The sequence below is a fragment of the Chiloscyllium plagiosum genome, chromosome 7 (genome assembly GCF_004010195.1).
Source record: "Chiloscyllium plagiosum isolate BGI_BamShark_2017 chromosome 7, ASM401019v2, whole genome shotgun sequence".
Lineage (NCBI taxonomy): Eukaryota > Metazoa > Chordata > Chondrichthyes > Orectolobiformes > Hemiscylliidae > Chiloscyllium > Chiloscyllium plagiosum.
In genome coordinates, this window is record NC_057716.1 from 95,345,445 (window position 1) to 95,361,569 (window position 16,125).

Consider the following 16,125-nt stretch of genomic DNA (forward strand, 5'->3'; position numbering starts at 1 on the left):
TGGAATGCTCTTCCCCAGAGGGCAGTGGAGGCCCAGTCTCTGGATTTATTTAAGAAAGAGTTGGGTAGAGCTCTCAAGGATAGTGGAATCAAGGGTTATGGAGATAAGGCAGGAACAGGATACTGATTAAGGATGATCAGCCATGATCATATTGAATGGTGGTGCAGGCTTGAAGGGCAGAATGGCCTACTCTTGCACCTATTGTCTATTGTCTATTTTGGGCATGTATTTGGGCATGTCTTTCATCACAGTTTTGTAACTTATTTTTCACACTGCAATCACTTTTACAAGGCTTAGTGCTAATGACCTTTTGCAGAAGTGACAAAGATGATTGAGAGCAGGGCACTAGATGTTGTCAACGTGGACTTTGGCAGGTGTCCTCATGGCAGGCTAATACAGAAGGTGAAGTAAGATGGGGTCTGTGGTGAGATGGTCAGATGGATACAGAACTGGCTTGATCATAGAAGGTAGAGAGAAGTGGTGGAAGGGTGTTTATCTGTCTGGAAATCTATGACCAAGAGTGTTCTTCAGGGATTAGTGCTGTGACTCCTGTTATTTGTAATTAATATGTTTGGGGGGACAATGCAATTGCCTGATTAGTAAATTTGCGGATTGATAAGCTTGGAGGAGCTGTGGATAGTGAGGATGATTCAGAGGATACAGCAGTAGGCTGGAGAGTTGAGCAGAGAAATTGAAGATGGAGTTTAATGCAGACAAATGCATTTTAGAAAATTAATGCAGGAGGGAAGTATACAGTAAATGGCAGAGCTCTTAGAAGCATTAACATAGAGAGAGATCTTGGCGTATAGGTACACAGTTCCTTAAAACTGGCAATACAAGTGAATAAGGTGGTCAAGAAGGCTTTCAGCATGCTTGCCTTCAGTGGTCAAAACAAGGAGTATTAAAAATTAGTAAATCTTGCAGCTGCATAGACCTTTAGTTATGAGACATATGGAATATTGTGTATGGTTCTGACTTCACACTACCAGAAAGATGTGGAAGCTTTGGAGACAGTACAGGCTGTTGTTTGGTTTTGAGATTTTTAGCTATGAGGAGTGATTGGACAAACTCTGTTTGTTGTCACTTGAACTCCAGAGACTGAGGGGTGACCTGATGGAAATTTACAAAATTGAGAGTCATGGATAGATGGAGTCTTTTTCCACAGTGTAAAAATGTCAATTGCTACAGGACTTCAGTAAAAGGGAAAAAGTTTAAACAGGATGTAAGAGGTGGGTGGTAAATGCCTGGACTGTGCTGTCAGAGGGGGTTGCAGAAGCAGGTACAAATAGCAATGCTTCAGAGGCATTTTAACAGCTACATGAAAAGATAATAAATAAAGATATGGACCACATAGAGGCGAAAGGATTTGGTTGAGAAAGGCATTGCCTAACATAGAGAATATACAATCTTGTGTAAATCTTTCCAGGTGATTGGGATGATGGTGGGAATTGATAAGCCAGTCTGGGGAGGTGGTGGTGGTGGTGTGGTTGTAATGTCATTGAAGTAGTAACCCAGGCCTCAGACAAATATTCAAGGGATATGGGTGAAATTCCACCATAACAGATGATTAAATTTGAATTCGATGACATTTTAAAAAAAAAAGCTGGTCCAATGTATTGTTTATTAATGTCCTTGAGGGAGGCAAATCTATGATCCTTTCCTAGTCTGGTCTACATGTGAGTACAGAACCACAGCAATGTAAATGGCTCTTAACTGCCCTCTAAGCAATTCAGGGATGGGCAATAAATGCTGGTCTAGCTTGTGATGCCTTCACAAATGAATAATTTTAAAGAAATAACCGTCTTAACCTTCTGACTTTCATTCTTAGAAGTTGCCATGCATAAGCTGTTCTAAAGTAGTTGACTCAAATGTTCTGAACTTGAACTGATGTTGGGAATATTGCATAATTCACATTATGGAATTCCTACAGTGTAGAAACAGGCCCCTTGGCCCAACAAATCCACGCCAGCCCTCTGAAGAGCATCCAACCCAAACTCATCTCTATCTAATGCACCAAACCTATACATCCTTGAACACTATGGGCAATCCAGCATAGCCAATTCATCTAATGTGCACATCTTTGGATTGTCCGAAGAAACCAGAGCAGGAAACCAACGCAGACCCAGAGAGAATGTGCAAGCTCCATGCATCCATTCACCCGAGGTTGGAATTAAACTGAGTTTGGTGCTGTGAGGCAGCAGTGCTAACCACTGAGCCACTGTGCTGCCCACATTAGAGAATGGACAATCTTTTCATTTACAAATCCTCATCATAAAACACCTTATTTTCTCCAAACCTGATGCTCTGAGTGAAATCAAACATGATGAGACTTAAATCCAGGTATAATTTGCTTCAATTATAAGGTTAAACCTGAACCTTTTGGCTCTTCAATGGTGCCATATCAGTTTTCTCACCTGTGGATTTATAAATTAATCATGAATCTTTTCACCAAGAAGCTGAGAAATATCAGGTCTGAACATTATCATGTTTATATCCTGGTCATTTGGTAACTTGTTTTTTTCTCAACTCTTTCCCCTTGAAGGAGCAGGTGGATGGTCCCCAAGAGATTCTGACAAATACCAATGGTTACAGATAGACCTTGGTGAGAGAACAGAAATCACCGCTGTAGCAACCCAGGGCCGGTATGGGAGCTCAGACTGGGTGACGAGTTATGTGCTAATGTTCAGTGACACTGAGAGAAATTGGAAGCAGTATCGCCAAGAAGACAACACATGGGTAGGCAATTTACAGGCAATTATTGCAAGTCTGTGTAAATATAAGGAACGTTGATTTATTTTGGAATAGCAATTATGGATGAGATGTTTCAAGCTTAACAACAAAGAATACCAGAAAATGTGTTCTGAATTCTTATGAATCAACTGGTGCATGAAATCGATCAACCTCCGTATTTTGACTGATTTACAGACTCAATCTCTCACTCACTTTCTGACATTCTTTCTGTCTCTCTCGCTCTCTCTCTCTCTCTCGCATACTCTTTCTTTCTTTCTCTTTCTTTCTTTCTTTCCTCTCACAGTCTTATACTCCATCACATCCACACACACACTTTACCAAGCTTTCATACATGCAAACACACACTCACATTCTTTCACATACACTCTCTCTCTCTCTCTCTCACACATACTCACTCTCTCTCTCTCTCTCTCTCTCTCTCTCTCACACACATGTGTTATCTGTCTCACATACACCCTCGCTCTCACTCTTGCACACAATATTTTTTATCTTAGTCGTACATATTCACACTCCATCTTGTGCACACATTCTTACACTCTTATGTAAAAACCTGAACTGCACGTTATGGTGCCTTGTATTTGGTGGGAGTGTGAACATGATTCCAAGACATTTAGAAATACATCACGGGCTCTGTTTCTGGGTTTTAACAGAGATGCTCAATCATTTTCAGCCTTGGTTGTTCAAAGTATACTTCTCTGCTGACAGCTTGCCAAAATATTTCCTGAAGTCATTACATTATTTTGTGCTGTGACATCCAGTGTGGATGGCGAATATTTGAGCGCGTTTTTTATGAACAAGAAATTTATGTTGGGATTTTGCTGAAGTGATATCTTTTAAAATTTACAAACAGACTCCTACACAGACACTTTTACAGGCAGGTCCTTTATCCAGAATTGAAATTTTGATGGTACGTACACAGAAGTGGAGGACCATTGAAGGAAATATACTCAATACCTGCACAGATGATTGGCTAGGCAGTGTTCTTACATCACTATGGTCCTTATTAGCTCTCCACTTCTTATGAAGACCCACTAATATCCCTATTTCTTTCTGTATGTTTTGACCTCTGTACTGTACCTCAGATAGAAAAGGATAAGACCAGCATAGCACTAAGTGGTATAGATCAAGTGCCTCCTACCCTCAATTTTTAGTTTGGACTTGATTAACTTATCTTGCCAAGGTAATTGAAGGTTTATGAATTTAGAAGATGGTAAATATTAATATAACATATTTATACAACACTTTTAACCTCATCAAACAAGGGGGGAGTTGGGGGGGTGGAGGGGAGAGAGAGAGAGAGAGAGAAAGATGCAAAGGTGTTGGGAGGAAATCCAACTTCTGACCACTACATGAAAGGCCGAGAAGGCGGCACTTAACAGTTACAAAAAAATGTCTAGCACACTTAACATGAATGTAACATGACATTGGCAACCTGGTAGGAGGATGTCAGTGACTTAAGATGTGTCTTTGCCAAACTATCAGCACCACAATAGGCTTTTGTCCTGTTAATTGCAACCTGCAGCGTTCACTTAGCAAGGTACGTGTATGGAAGCTCAGAATATTGGAATCATGTTGTTTCAGAATGCATTTTCGGTTTTGCTTGACTAGTCTGTTAATAATCTGGTGAATGTTGCTGAACCTAGGCTGCAAGCTAGGGTTGTGCAGAATTTTATGTAGAATAAGAAAGCTAGACTGGATTTGCTAAAAATTGTTTGGATCACAGTGCCAGATGCAGAATGCAGGCAGTGGAATGTGTGCTTGAAATATCACTGCGCAGTATCCATGAAATATTAAATCCTGCAATTTATTAGATTCCAACATGCAAAACCAAGACTATGCATCAGTATAGATGAGCTGAAAAGGATTAGATGGATTAATGGATGCTGCCTCCTTTTACCATGGCTACTTGCTTCAGCACCAGCTGTGACTAACATAGAACTTTGAACGTTGGGATCGTGTAGGATGAAGGGAATCCCTGACTTCATATCCGCAGCATTCTGAAAACAATAGTGTCAGAATTTGTCACAGACTAATGCTCTCAGTGCAGTCAAGGCTGCTGCAGAATAGAGAACAAAATAGACCCTGGTGTGATTTAAGGACGGTTCACAGAATTGACAACTTGGGAATAAGAAGTACAGTTGGTTCAGCTGGTGAAGGCATTATCCTACACTGAACCCTAATGGGTTCTGTGCTGTGAAATGCATCACCCTAACACTGGGTGCGAGTAGTATTTCATTTCCCAGCATTGACATCCTCCTTGATGAAAATAAAATTTATCTGAAAGTGATCACTACACAGTGCTTTCCCTGTGGGTACTGAGTACACACTTCAGCAGTAAACATAATTTATAGGCAAGGCTATTGTTCCTGGTGTCTCAGAGAGCAGTGTGGAATCCAGGAAAATATTGAAACATGCTGGAATGACTCACAGCTGAAACAGAATTTAACCTACTTCAGTGTGTTAATGTCATGATCCTTTTGTTGTATGGGATTTGATTTCTTAAAACTAGTTTGAACTATTGTACCGGCTTTGAACTGTTCAGCTCATTAAATCTGTGAGACTGTTTTGTTGTGCCCCACTTATTTGAAACAATTTCACTCACTTGGAGTGTATTACTGATAGAATAGTTTTATCATGATAGGTTGTTGTACTGGGTTTGAAGATTGTTTTGGTTTGATTTGACCTCTGAGTTTCACATGATTCGACAGCAATGGTACTGGATTTGAATTGTTCAATTGTGTTGTGTTGCATGTAAAGAAAACATGAAAAAAAATATCATAACTAAGGCAAACTAGTATTTTGTACTCAAGGGGCAGTATGACCAGACAATCTTTCCAAAATAGACAATGTGGTCACAAAATATCTGAATTAAATGTAAATGAGAGTTAAAAGCCTAACGTACACGCAATTCTTCATAAAATCATAAAAAATATAGTCAGAAAAATCTTGTAAATAAAGTAGCTGCACGCGCTACCTGATAAAAATGAGGTGAGCATGCAAAATTGTGTCCAATATAAAGCCAATTTTTTAATTAATAAAAGAATTAATAATCAACCTTTTATCTTTAGTTGCTGCAATGGAATAGCAATTGCAGAAAGTTGGATGTCATTCCTAATCACTGTGCCTCTTTATTGGAAAGACATGCTGGTGTAGCTTTAAACACTCTTGAATGAGCAAATGTTAAAGATTCTGAAGTTAATTTAGTAAACCCTGAAACAGTTCTGACTGAAATTCCACCTCTAGGAGCACTGGGAGATAGTACAGGTCATTTGATTCCCTTGACACAGAGGCTACAAGGGCAAAAAATGTCAAAGATGGGGATGACCAGCAATGACGACTTTATTGACAGAGAAGGGATAAATTGCATGTCTTGTCCATTTAGTGGAGTCAGAACACTAGACTTTCCTGTACTCCTAGAAACCTGTAAACCTACGAATGGGAGTAGGCCATTTGGCCCTTCGAGCCTGCAGCACCATTCAATATGATCATGGCTGTTCTTGCATTTTCAGTATCCCACTCCTTTTTCTCCATCCCCCTTGATTCTGTTAGCTGCATGTGGCACTATTTGTGAAGGTTCTGCTTTCCCTTTGGAGGAGAGCCATCCCTTTTGTTGAAGAAGGTAATAAAAGTTAAAGTTGTCTTTTTTTTTCTTTCTCTGAACCAGTAAGGGATGACAGAAGCAGCAATGGCAACCACCGTTTGCTGAAGAAATTCTGCCCTCGACGAAGACCAGGGCTTAACAGGGAAATAAGAAAGAAACATTATGCTGGTTCAGTTGAAAGGAAAGCAACTGAAGCTTCAAAATGTTGCACAGCTGACAAAGTGACCAGAACCTCCTGAAATGTCTCTGAAATTATGGAGTTAGAAAGAGATATTCTGTCACACAGAAAAGAGGTCTCAGAGACATGAACCTTCAGGCAGACTGGATGATTCCTTACTTGAATTGACAGAAGCCAACTGCTTCGATGCAACACATAATAACCATGCACAGGTAACATTAACATGAACGTGACATATTCAGAGATAAACTTCAAACCTCAGTGAAGGCCCTTCAGGCGGTAAGTCAATAACCAGAAACAGCTAATAAAAAGTTGTCTCGAGATTCTTCTGTTCTAATTGGATCATGACAGTGTTCAGAAATTGCTGGTTTGTATAATTAGCAGTTAAATGCTACAAAGGACATTCTTCAAAAAGCCACATTAACGCTGGACAGGTCAGTTCATATGCTGTGGGCATACCAGAGGGACTTCACTGTTCGCTGGTGCTTTGATATAACCAGTCTACTTCAGAAGGCAGGTAAGGGTCAGCTGCATTACTATGGGTCTGGAAATGCATGTAGGAAAAGCAGAGTAGAGCAACCAGATTTCTCAAATGGCTTTTCATTTATTATAAGACCACAATAAATGGGAGTAGGAGTAAACTATTTGGCCCCGAGAGCCGTTCAACAGGATTATGGCTAATCTGTCATTTTGTGTGATTTTTAATTTTGTACACCCCAGTCCAATACCAGCATCTCCAAATCATGACATTGTTCACATCCTGCCCTTTCCCTTTAACCATTGCTTCCCCTACTGATCAAGAAAAATTATGGTTGTGAATCACAAGAGGCTAGCATATTATTCCTGATTGATTCTGGGTGCCAAGGTGGGAATTGAACCTGTCTCCAGACCATTACTCCTGTCAACTGGAGTATATATTAAAAAAAACACTATTTATCAACCCTTCTATTAATAATAAATTGTCTTGATGTGCAAAACTTCAGTTTTTCACTCAGTTATGGGCTGTTGGCATTGCTGCCTGGGCCTGCATTTATTCCTCAATCCAAATTACCCATGAGAAGGTGATGGTGAGCTGTCTTCTTGAAATGCTAAAAATCACACAACACCAGGTTGTAATTCAACAGGTTTATTTGGAAGCAGTAGCTTTCAGAGCGCCGCTCCTTCATCAGATAGCTGTGGATCATAAGACCATAATTTATAGCAACAGATTACAGTGTCATGCAACTGAAATGATATATTGAGCAAACCTAGATTGTTGTTAAGTCTTTCATCTTTTAGAATGGGGTTGCAGGTTTCGGTTCATTAATATGCAAATCCCAGAACTTCTTTTAAGTCACATTCTCGAGATAACTTAAGATTTTATTAAAAAAATAGGTGACATCTCAGCTTAGACAATGCATGAAAGGTGTGAGGTTAGAGTCTGTCTGTCTCCTAATCTTGAGTCAGACTGGTTTGATTTCCAAAGTGGAATTTACAAAATATTACGTGGATTGACTGCCTGCATTGACTACCTGCAGTTTAAGCAAAATAGAATGTATCTGCAAATATAATTCTGCAAATACAAATTCACCCCATAGACTTATGTGTGTCTGCATGTGAGTGCGTGTGTGTGAGTTCACATAAGAGAGTGTATGTTGTGTGTGTGAAAGCTTGGTAAAGTGTGTGAGTGAATGTGATGGAGTGTAAGCCTGTGAGAGGGCGTGTGTGTGGGAATGAGTGTGGGGGAATGTGTGTGCATATGAGAGAGGGAGTGTGTGTGAGTGAGAGCGTATAGAGTACTAGGCTCACCTGTATTGTGTGACATGAACCCAAGGTCCCGGTTGAGGCCATCCTCATGGGTACTGAACTTAGCTATGAGAAACATGCTGTAAGAAACCGTAATCTCCTCCTCAGGAGACAGACACACGTTGCAACTGATAGGGTCCCCTTTGTTGTCCAGTATTTCCCAGGAGCCGAAAATCTGTGCCATGTTCTTCACAGCCTATAACATGTTATCAATGAGGATGAGCACCTTGCCAAGGCCTTCCATTTGCCTCCACTTCTCGCCTTTGGACAATCACCAAACATTAAGCAGACCATTGTTCATAGCAAACTGCCCAGCCTTCAGGACAACATCAACCACACCACCGTACAACTCTGTAATGGCAACCACTGTAAGATGTGTCAGAGTGTTGACATGGATACCACCATTGCACATGGGGACACCACCCATCATGTACGTGGCAGGTCCTCATGTGACTCGGTCAACATTATCTATCTCATACCCTGCAGGCAGGGTTGCCCCAAGGCATGGTATATTGGCGAGACCAAGCAGATGTTACTACAACAGATGAATGGACACTGCACAACAATCACCAGACAGGGACATTCCCTTCCAGCCGGGGGACAGTTCAGCAGTCCGGGACATTCAGCCTCTGATCTTCTGGTGACCATCCTACAAGGCAGACTTCAGGATAGGCAACAATACAGAGTGGCCGAGCAGAGGCTGATATCCTCTGAGGTTGAGGATGGCCTCAACGGGGACCTTGGGTTCATGTCACACTCCAGGTGACCTCACTATACACTGTCTGGCAAACACACACATGTCTGGCCTGCACTTGCTATCACAATATTTATATGGCTGCTCTCGGTTACTTTCTGGCTAATGGTTGCCGCCAGGGTGTTGATGTTAGAAGATTCAATGATAGTCATGCTGTTGAATGTCAAAGGGTGATGGTTAGATTTTCTTTTGTTGGAGACGATCGTTGCCTGATATTTGTGTGTCATGGCAGAAGGTGCTATGGGCATTAAATTAAGAAACATGCAGATAGAGTCATAGAGCTGAACAGCATGGAAACAGACCCTTCCATCCAACTCATTCTTGCTGACCAGATATCCTAACCTAATCTAGTCCCATTTGTCAGCACTTGGCCCATATCCCTCTAAACCCTTCCTAGGACTGATTAGGGATAGTCAACATGGCTTTGTATGTGGGAAATCATGTCTCACAAATTTGATTGAGTTTTTTGAAGAAATAACAAAGAGGATTGATGAGGGTAGAGCGGTAGATGTGTTCTATATGGACTTCAGTAAGGTGTTCGACAGGTTCCCCATGGGAGATTGATTAGCAAGATTACATCTAATGGGATACAGGGAGGACTCCATTTGGATACAGAACTGGCTTGAAGGTAGAAGACAGAGGGTGGTGGTGGAGGGTTGTTTTTCAGACTGGAGGCCTGTGACCAGTGGAGTGCCACAAGGATTGGTGCTAGGTCCACTACTTTTCACCATTTATGTAAATGATTTGGAAGTGAGCATAAGAGGTATCGTTAGTAAGTTTGCAGATGACACCAAAATTGGAGGTGTAGTGGACAGCAAAGAGGGTTACCTCAGATTACAACAGGATCTGTACCAGATGGGCCAATGGGCTGAGAAGTGGCAGATGGAGTTTAATTCAGATAAATGTGAGGTGCTGCATTTTGGGAAAGCAAATCGTAGCAGGACTTATATACTTAATGGTAAGGTCCTGGGGAGTGTTGATGAACAAAGAGACCTGGGAATGCAGGTTCATAGCTCCTTGAAAGTGGAATCTCAGGTAGATAGGATAGTGAAGAAGGCATTTGGTATGCTTTCCTTTATTGGTCAGAGTATTGAGTACAGGAGATGGGAAGTCATGTTGAGGCTATACAGGACATTGGTTAAGCCACTTTTGGAATATTGTGTGTAATTCTGGTCTCCTTCCGATCAGAAAGATGTTGTGAAACTTGAAAGGGTTCAGAAAAGATTTACAAGGATGTTGCCAGGGTTGGAGGATTTGAGCTATAAGGTGAGGTTGAACAGGCTGGGGCTGTTTTCCCTGGAGCTTCAGAGGCTGAGGAGTAACCTTATAGAGGTTTACAAAATTCTGAGGGGCATGGATAGGGTAAATAGAGAAAGTCTTTTCCCTGGGGTCGGGGAGTCCAGAACTAGAGGGCATGGGTTTAGGGTGAGAGGAGATAGATATAAAAGAGACCTAAGAGGTAACTTTTTCACTCAGATGGTGGTGCATGTATGGAATGAGCTGCCAGAGGAAGTGGTGGAGGCTGATACAATTGCAGCATTTAAAAGACATCTGGATGGGTATATGAGGAGGAAGGGTTTGGAGGGATATGGGCCGGGTGTTGGCAGGTAGGACTAGATTGGGTTTGGATATCTGGTCGGCAAGGACGAGTTGGAGCGAAGGGTCTTTTTCCGTGCTGTACATCTCTGACTCTGTGACTCTATGACTCTATTTGTATACCCATCCAGATGACTTCTCAATTTTGTAGTTGTACCAGCCTCCACCACTTCCTCTGGTAGCTCATTCTATACACGTACCACCCTCTGCAAGAAAAGGTTGTCGCTTAGGTCTCTTTTATATCTTTCTCCTCTCACCCTAAACCCATACCCTCTAATTTTGGACTCCTCTAGCATGGGAAAAAGACCTCTACTATTCACCCCAACCACAAGCCTCATGATTTTATTAAACTTCTGTACGGTGACCCCTCAGCCTCTGACGCTGCAGGGAAACAGCCCCAGCCTGTTCAGCCTTTCCCTGTAGCTCTAATCCTTCAATCCTGGCAATATGCTTGTAAATCTTTTCTGAACCCTTTCAGGTTTCACAACATCTCTCTGATAAGAAGGAGACCAGAATTGCTTGTACTATTCCAAAAGTGGCCTCACCAATGTCCTGTACAGTTGCAGCATGACCTCCCACGTCCTATACTCAGTGCAATGACCTATAAAGACAAGCATACCAAATGCCGCCTTCACTATCCTATCTACCTGTGACTCCAATTTCAAGAAACTATGAACCTGCACTCCAAGGTCTCTTTTTTTTTAAGCAGTACTCCCCAGGACCTTACCATTAAGTGCATTAGTCCTGCTCTGATTCGCTTTCCCAAAATGCAGCACCTTGCATTTATCTAAATTAAACTCCATCTGCCAGTCCTCAGCCCATTGGCCCATCTGATCAAGATTCCATTGTAATCTGAGGTAACCTTCTTCGCTGTCCACTACATTTCTAATTTTGGTGTCATCTGCAAACTTACTAACCATACCTCCTATGTTCCCATCCAAATCATTTATGTAAATGATGAAAAGCAGTGGGCCCAGCATCGATTCTTGTGGCACACCACTGGTCACAGGCTTCCAGTCTGAAAAGCAATCCTCCACCACCACCCTCTGATGAGCTACCAGAGGAAGTGGTGGAGGCTGGTACAAGTACAAAATTGAGAAGTCATTTGGATGGGTATAAGAATAGAGTCATAGAGTCACAGAGTCAGAGATGTACAGCACAGAAAAAGACCCTTCAGTCCAACTCGTCCATGCCAACCAGATATCCCAACCCAATCTAGTCCTACCTGCCAACACCCGGCCCATATCCCTCCAAACCCTTCCTATTCATATACCTATCCAGATGTCTTTTAAATGCTGCAATTGTACCAGCCTCCCCCACTTCCTCTGGCAGCTCATTCCATAGGCCCAGTTCCTATTCTGCACTGAATTGTATTTTCAGATCATGGGGTGCTTTAGTTTGATTTGGTAAATAGAGGAGGAGTATGAGTTAGTAATCTTTGCTTTCACCTACTGAGCATTGGTCAACCTGACAAAGGCAATTCAGCGTCCAGCTGGAACTGCTTTTAGCATGAGCTCAAACCTTCTGGGAAAAGAGGAAAAAGATTGTGGAGATGAAATAGAATAAATGGAAAACGTTGAGATGCAATGTAGTTGAGCAAAACACAATTTTGTATACTGTAATTGTTTCACATTAATCAATGACAATTCTTCAATAATGCCTAAAACTGAATGAGATGATTTCTTACTGCTGCGCTGGTTTGCCTGCCTCTGTATCATTTATGTTCGATCAATAAAAATGAAAATCAGACTTAAAGCCTGACTACTCTTGTCTCACACTCGCAGTGTGCTCTGTTATTCTGTTCTGGCTTCAGCAATGTAAGAGTGAAAACAAATCAAAGATAGAACCACACTGACTGGATTTGTTTACCAATTGCAGTGGCTTGATGCTTTACTACTCTACATGATATGCTGCAAGATTATCGAATGGCAATTCTCAGAAACATACATTTGACTTGAAATTGGGCTCTTCCTAAATGAGCCTGAAGAAGGGCTTATGCCCGAAACGTCGATTCTCCTGCTCCTCGGATGCTGCCTGGCCTGCTGTGTTTTTCCAGCACCACATTTTTCAACTCTGGTCTCCAGCATCTGCAGTCCTCACTTTCTCCCTCTTCCTAAATGAGCAAAATAAGTCTGTATGAAATACTTGTGATTTGTGACAGTCCATTGAGAGCATAAGTTACAGATAAAAGAATGTCTTGGTGCTCTTCCATTAATCTTTTTTAAAAGCTCCAATTTGAGGCAAGATAGTTAGGTACAGTTCTGAAGAAGGGTCACTGGACCTGAAACTCTAACTCTGATTTCTCTCCACAGATGTTGGCAGACCTGCTAAGTTTTTCCAGCAATTTCCATTTTTGTTTCTGCTTCACAGCATCTGCATTTATTTCTGATTTTTATTTCGCCTTGAGCTTAGCCAGAAGTGACATCAAGACTGGAAGTATGATCTGGAACTACAGCCATGCAGGTAATTTGTGGGAGGTAATGCTTTAGTTTTGACAAGATTGGTTGGAAGAAGCTTTTGGTTATTCATCTGGTAGTGTTATAGAAGCAGGTGAATTGGGACTCTTAGCAAGGTGTGCATGAAAGTAAGTTTATACTTGTGGATAACATTGTCAAGCAACATTAAAATAATGAAGGGCCAGAATCAAAGTCTTGGCTTTATCATGTGAGTAGGTCTTGTGAATTTAGGAAAAACAATTGAAACAATCTAATATTTCTTGTAGAGTCCCTTAATATTAAAAGGAGTAATTTGTTGGCAAGATCAACCATTCTGAATGGTTGAGAAGTTGACCAGAAATATTACTATAATGGAATCATTGATCACTTTTATGTTCTACAGGTTTTAAGCAGGCAATTAAGTGAGTGTATATATTTTTTAAAAAGTGAAAAATCTAATCCAAGCCATTAACTTAGATTTAGCAACCATCGACCATACCTTTTGAGGATGTCCAAAGTGCAGTCAATTAAGTTAATTTTAATGCAAATAAAACCTGTTATAAATGCTCAGCAGATCACCCAGCTTCTGTGGAGGGAAGTTAGTGTTAATGGAGAGGAGTTTCAGAACTAGTTTGGAAATCTGTCACCCAATTCGTTTTGAATACAAATGAGCTGATTGGGCAGGAATTGAGCTCCGTGTCAATTTGTGACATCTATTGTGGTGTACCTTTAGGATGCATGGCTGAAACTGCTGTATACCACGAGGTGGGGAGAGACATTGATACACATGTAATCATTGGTGGAAAATCTTGTATCACAATACCACTATCCCTACCTCTGGCTTTGAGACCCATTCTTGAGCTTGTTGATCTTGTATTGTGGGTTTATAATGTGACAAAACAAGTTTATTGATAGTCCGTAAATCCTTTGAATATACTTTGATGGCAGGCAGTAAGAGCGGGAGAGTCGATAAAATGTGTAGCTGGAAAAAAACAGCAGGTCAGACAGCATCAGAGGAGCAGGAAAGTCGACATTTCGTATTAGGATCCTTCGTTCAGAGTGGGGATGTCACTTGTCAGCCGTCCTGTAGAAGGCAATGGCAGGCCACGGCATTACCTTGTCCATAAGACTGGACCAACCCAGTGGAAGCCCAAATCCCAATCCTCAGAAACAAGGATGGGTGAAAAGAGAGAGATGTCAACCATGTCCTCATTTCCCCTTCCCCCACCTCACCCCAGCTCCAATTTTCCAGCTCAACACTACCCTCATGACCTGTCCTAACTGCCTATTTTCCTTTCCACCTATCTAGTCCACCCTCCTCTCTGACTTGTCACCTTCATCCCCACCCCCATTCAGCTATTGTACTCTATGCTACTTTCTCCCCACCCTCACCCCCTTCTCATTTATCTCTCCACTCTGCAGGCAACCTGCCTCTATTCCTGATGAAGGACTTTGACCCGAAATGTCGATTTTCTTGCTCCTCGGATCCTGCCTGACCTGCTGTGCTTTTCCAGCACCACCCCAATCTAGACCCCCGAAAAGAGAGATGGGCAATCATTGAACAGAAGATATATGTAGTCCTTCCGATAGAATTAATTGGCCTCTGTGGTTTCATTTCATTTAAGTAGAAGAACCCAATTAATTGAGTTACCAGACCTCTACGTGTCGTTGTTATGTTCGTGTAAGGCAGAAAATGCCACAATGTTTACCACCTCCAGGGGGTGCCAGTGGCAAAGGCAGATGGCGGCCATGTCCTACCTGAGCACCCGAGAGCAGGCAAAAGCCAGGAGAGACAGAGTGGCTCGGCAGAGACCATTTCCTCAGTAAATATTTATTAATAATGAACGGGAAGTAATCGATTAAAGGATTATAGACAGGCTGACCAAATGTCCCAGGTTTTACAGGGCTGCCCGACAGTTGGGGCAGTTATACTAGAGCCTGTGTTGTTCACTGTTGGGATGGCCTTTGTTGTCTACTGTTGAATCAATGATGACCTTCGACAATCACGCTGCACAGCATACATGTGCTTCATACTCTCATTGTGTTTCCACAGTCTTGTCTTGCCACTCATCTCCTCCTCTCTTCCCGGATGCTGTGTCCAATGTGTCACTGAGCCCCAACCCCTGAGAGGGTTGGTTACCCTGATTGACAAGCAAGTTAGGGAGAGTTATATTCACCTAGAAAATGGTGGGGACATGGAACACACCACCAGAACCGGTGTTGGAATCACAAATTCTTATCGCATTGAAAAAATACTTAGAAGGTACTTGACGAGCTGCAATTTGCAGAGTACTGCTGAGCTGGAAATTGGTATTTGTCTGGATGGGTCTGTTCTTTGGCCAACACAAGAGGATAATGGGTTTTTTGGTGTGTTGTATTTGCCACATTTCTGTAAGCTAGCAAGATGGAACTAAGAAGAGCACTGAAGATGGAGGATGATGCAAAAGATGTTCACAAGAACTCAGTACAAATAAATGACAAATGCAGATATTGAGGGGAATGCAGTCCACAATAAAAGGGATTGATTGACCATAACAGGTAAAAGATGCACAAATGAGATGCTAATGCTTACAACAGAAACAGTGAGGACCAAATCACTTTACAGTGCACTAGCTTGATGACGCATGAAGTGCTGTGGAAAATCAGGATGTAATTGTAGCAAGGTCAGGGTATTGAACACTATCTGATATTAGTTAGACTAGCACTTGTACTTGTACTTAACAGTTCCAAACACTCTTTGCCAACAATTTTACCAAGACCGACATGCAAAATTAAAGATTTTGCGCCTGGATGACCACAAAAGCAAGAGGAGAAAGTGAGGATTGCAGATGCTGGAGATCAGAGCTGAAAATGTGTTGCTGGAAAAGCGCAGCAGGTCAGGCAGCATCCAAGGAACAGGAGAATCGACGTTTCGGGCATAAGCCCTTCTTCAGGAATGAGGAAAGTGTGTCCAGCAGGCTAAGATAAAAGGTAGGGAGGAGGGACTTGGGGGAAGGGCGTTGGGAATGCGATAGGTGGAGGGAGG

At 41.9% G+C, this 16,125-nt stretch overlaps 1 protein-coding gene across 3 annotated transcripts in view; it reads left to right on the forward strand.

The window, feature by feature from the left end:
- LOC122551780 (contactin-associated protein-like 5) overlaps window positions 1–16,125 on the forward strand; it is a 1,278,965-nt gene that overhangs the window by 190,902 nt on the left and 1,071,938 nt on the right. For 2 of the 3 annotated variants that reach the window (XM_043694245.1, XM_043694243.1), the window contains exon 3: window positions 2,543–2,736. The exons of the other annotated variant lie outside the window; for it this stretch is intronic. In XM_043694245.1, the coding sequence (XP_043550180.1) occupies window positions 2,543–2,736 (194 nt within the window). The remainder of the gene's footprint in view (window positions 1–2,542; window positions 2,737–16,125) is intronic. 3 annotated transcript variants of the gene reach the window in all.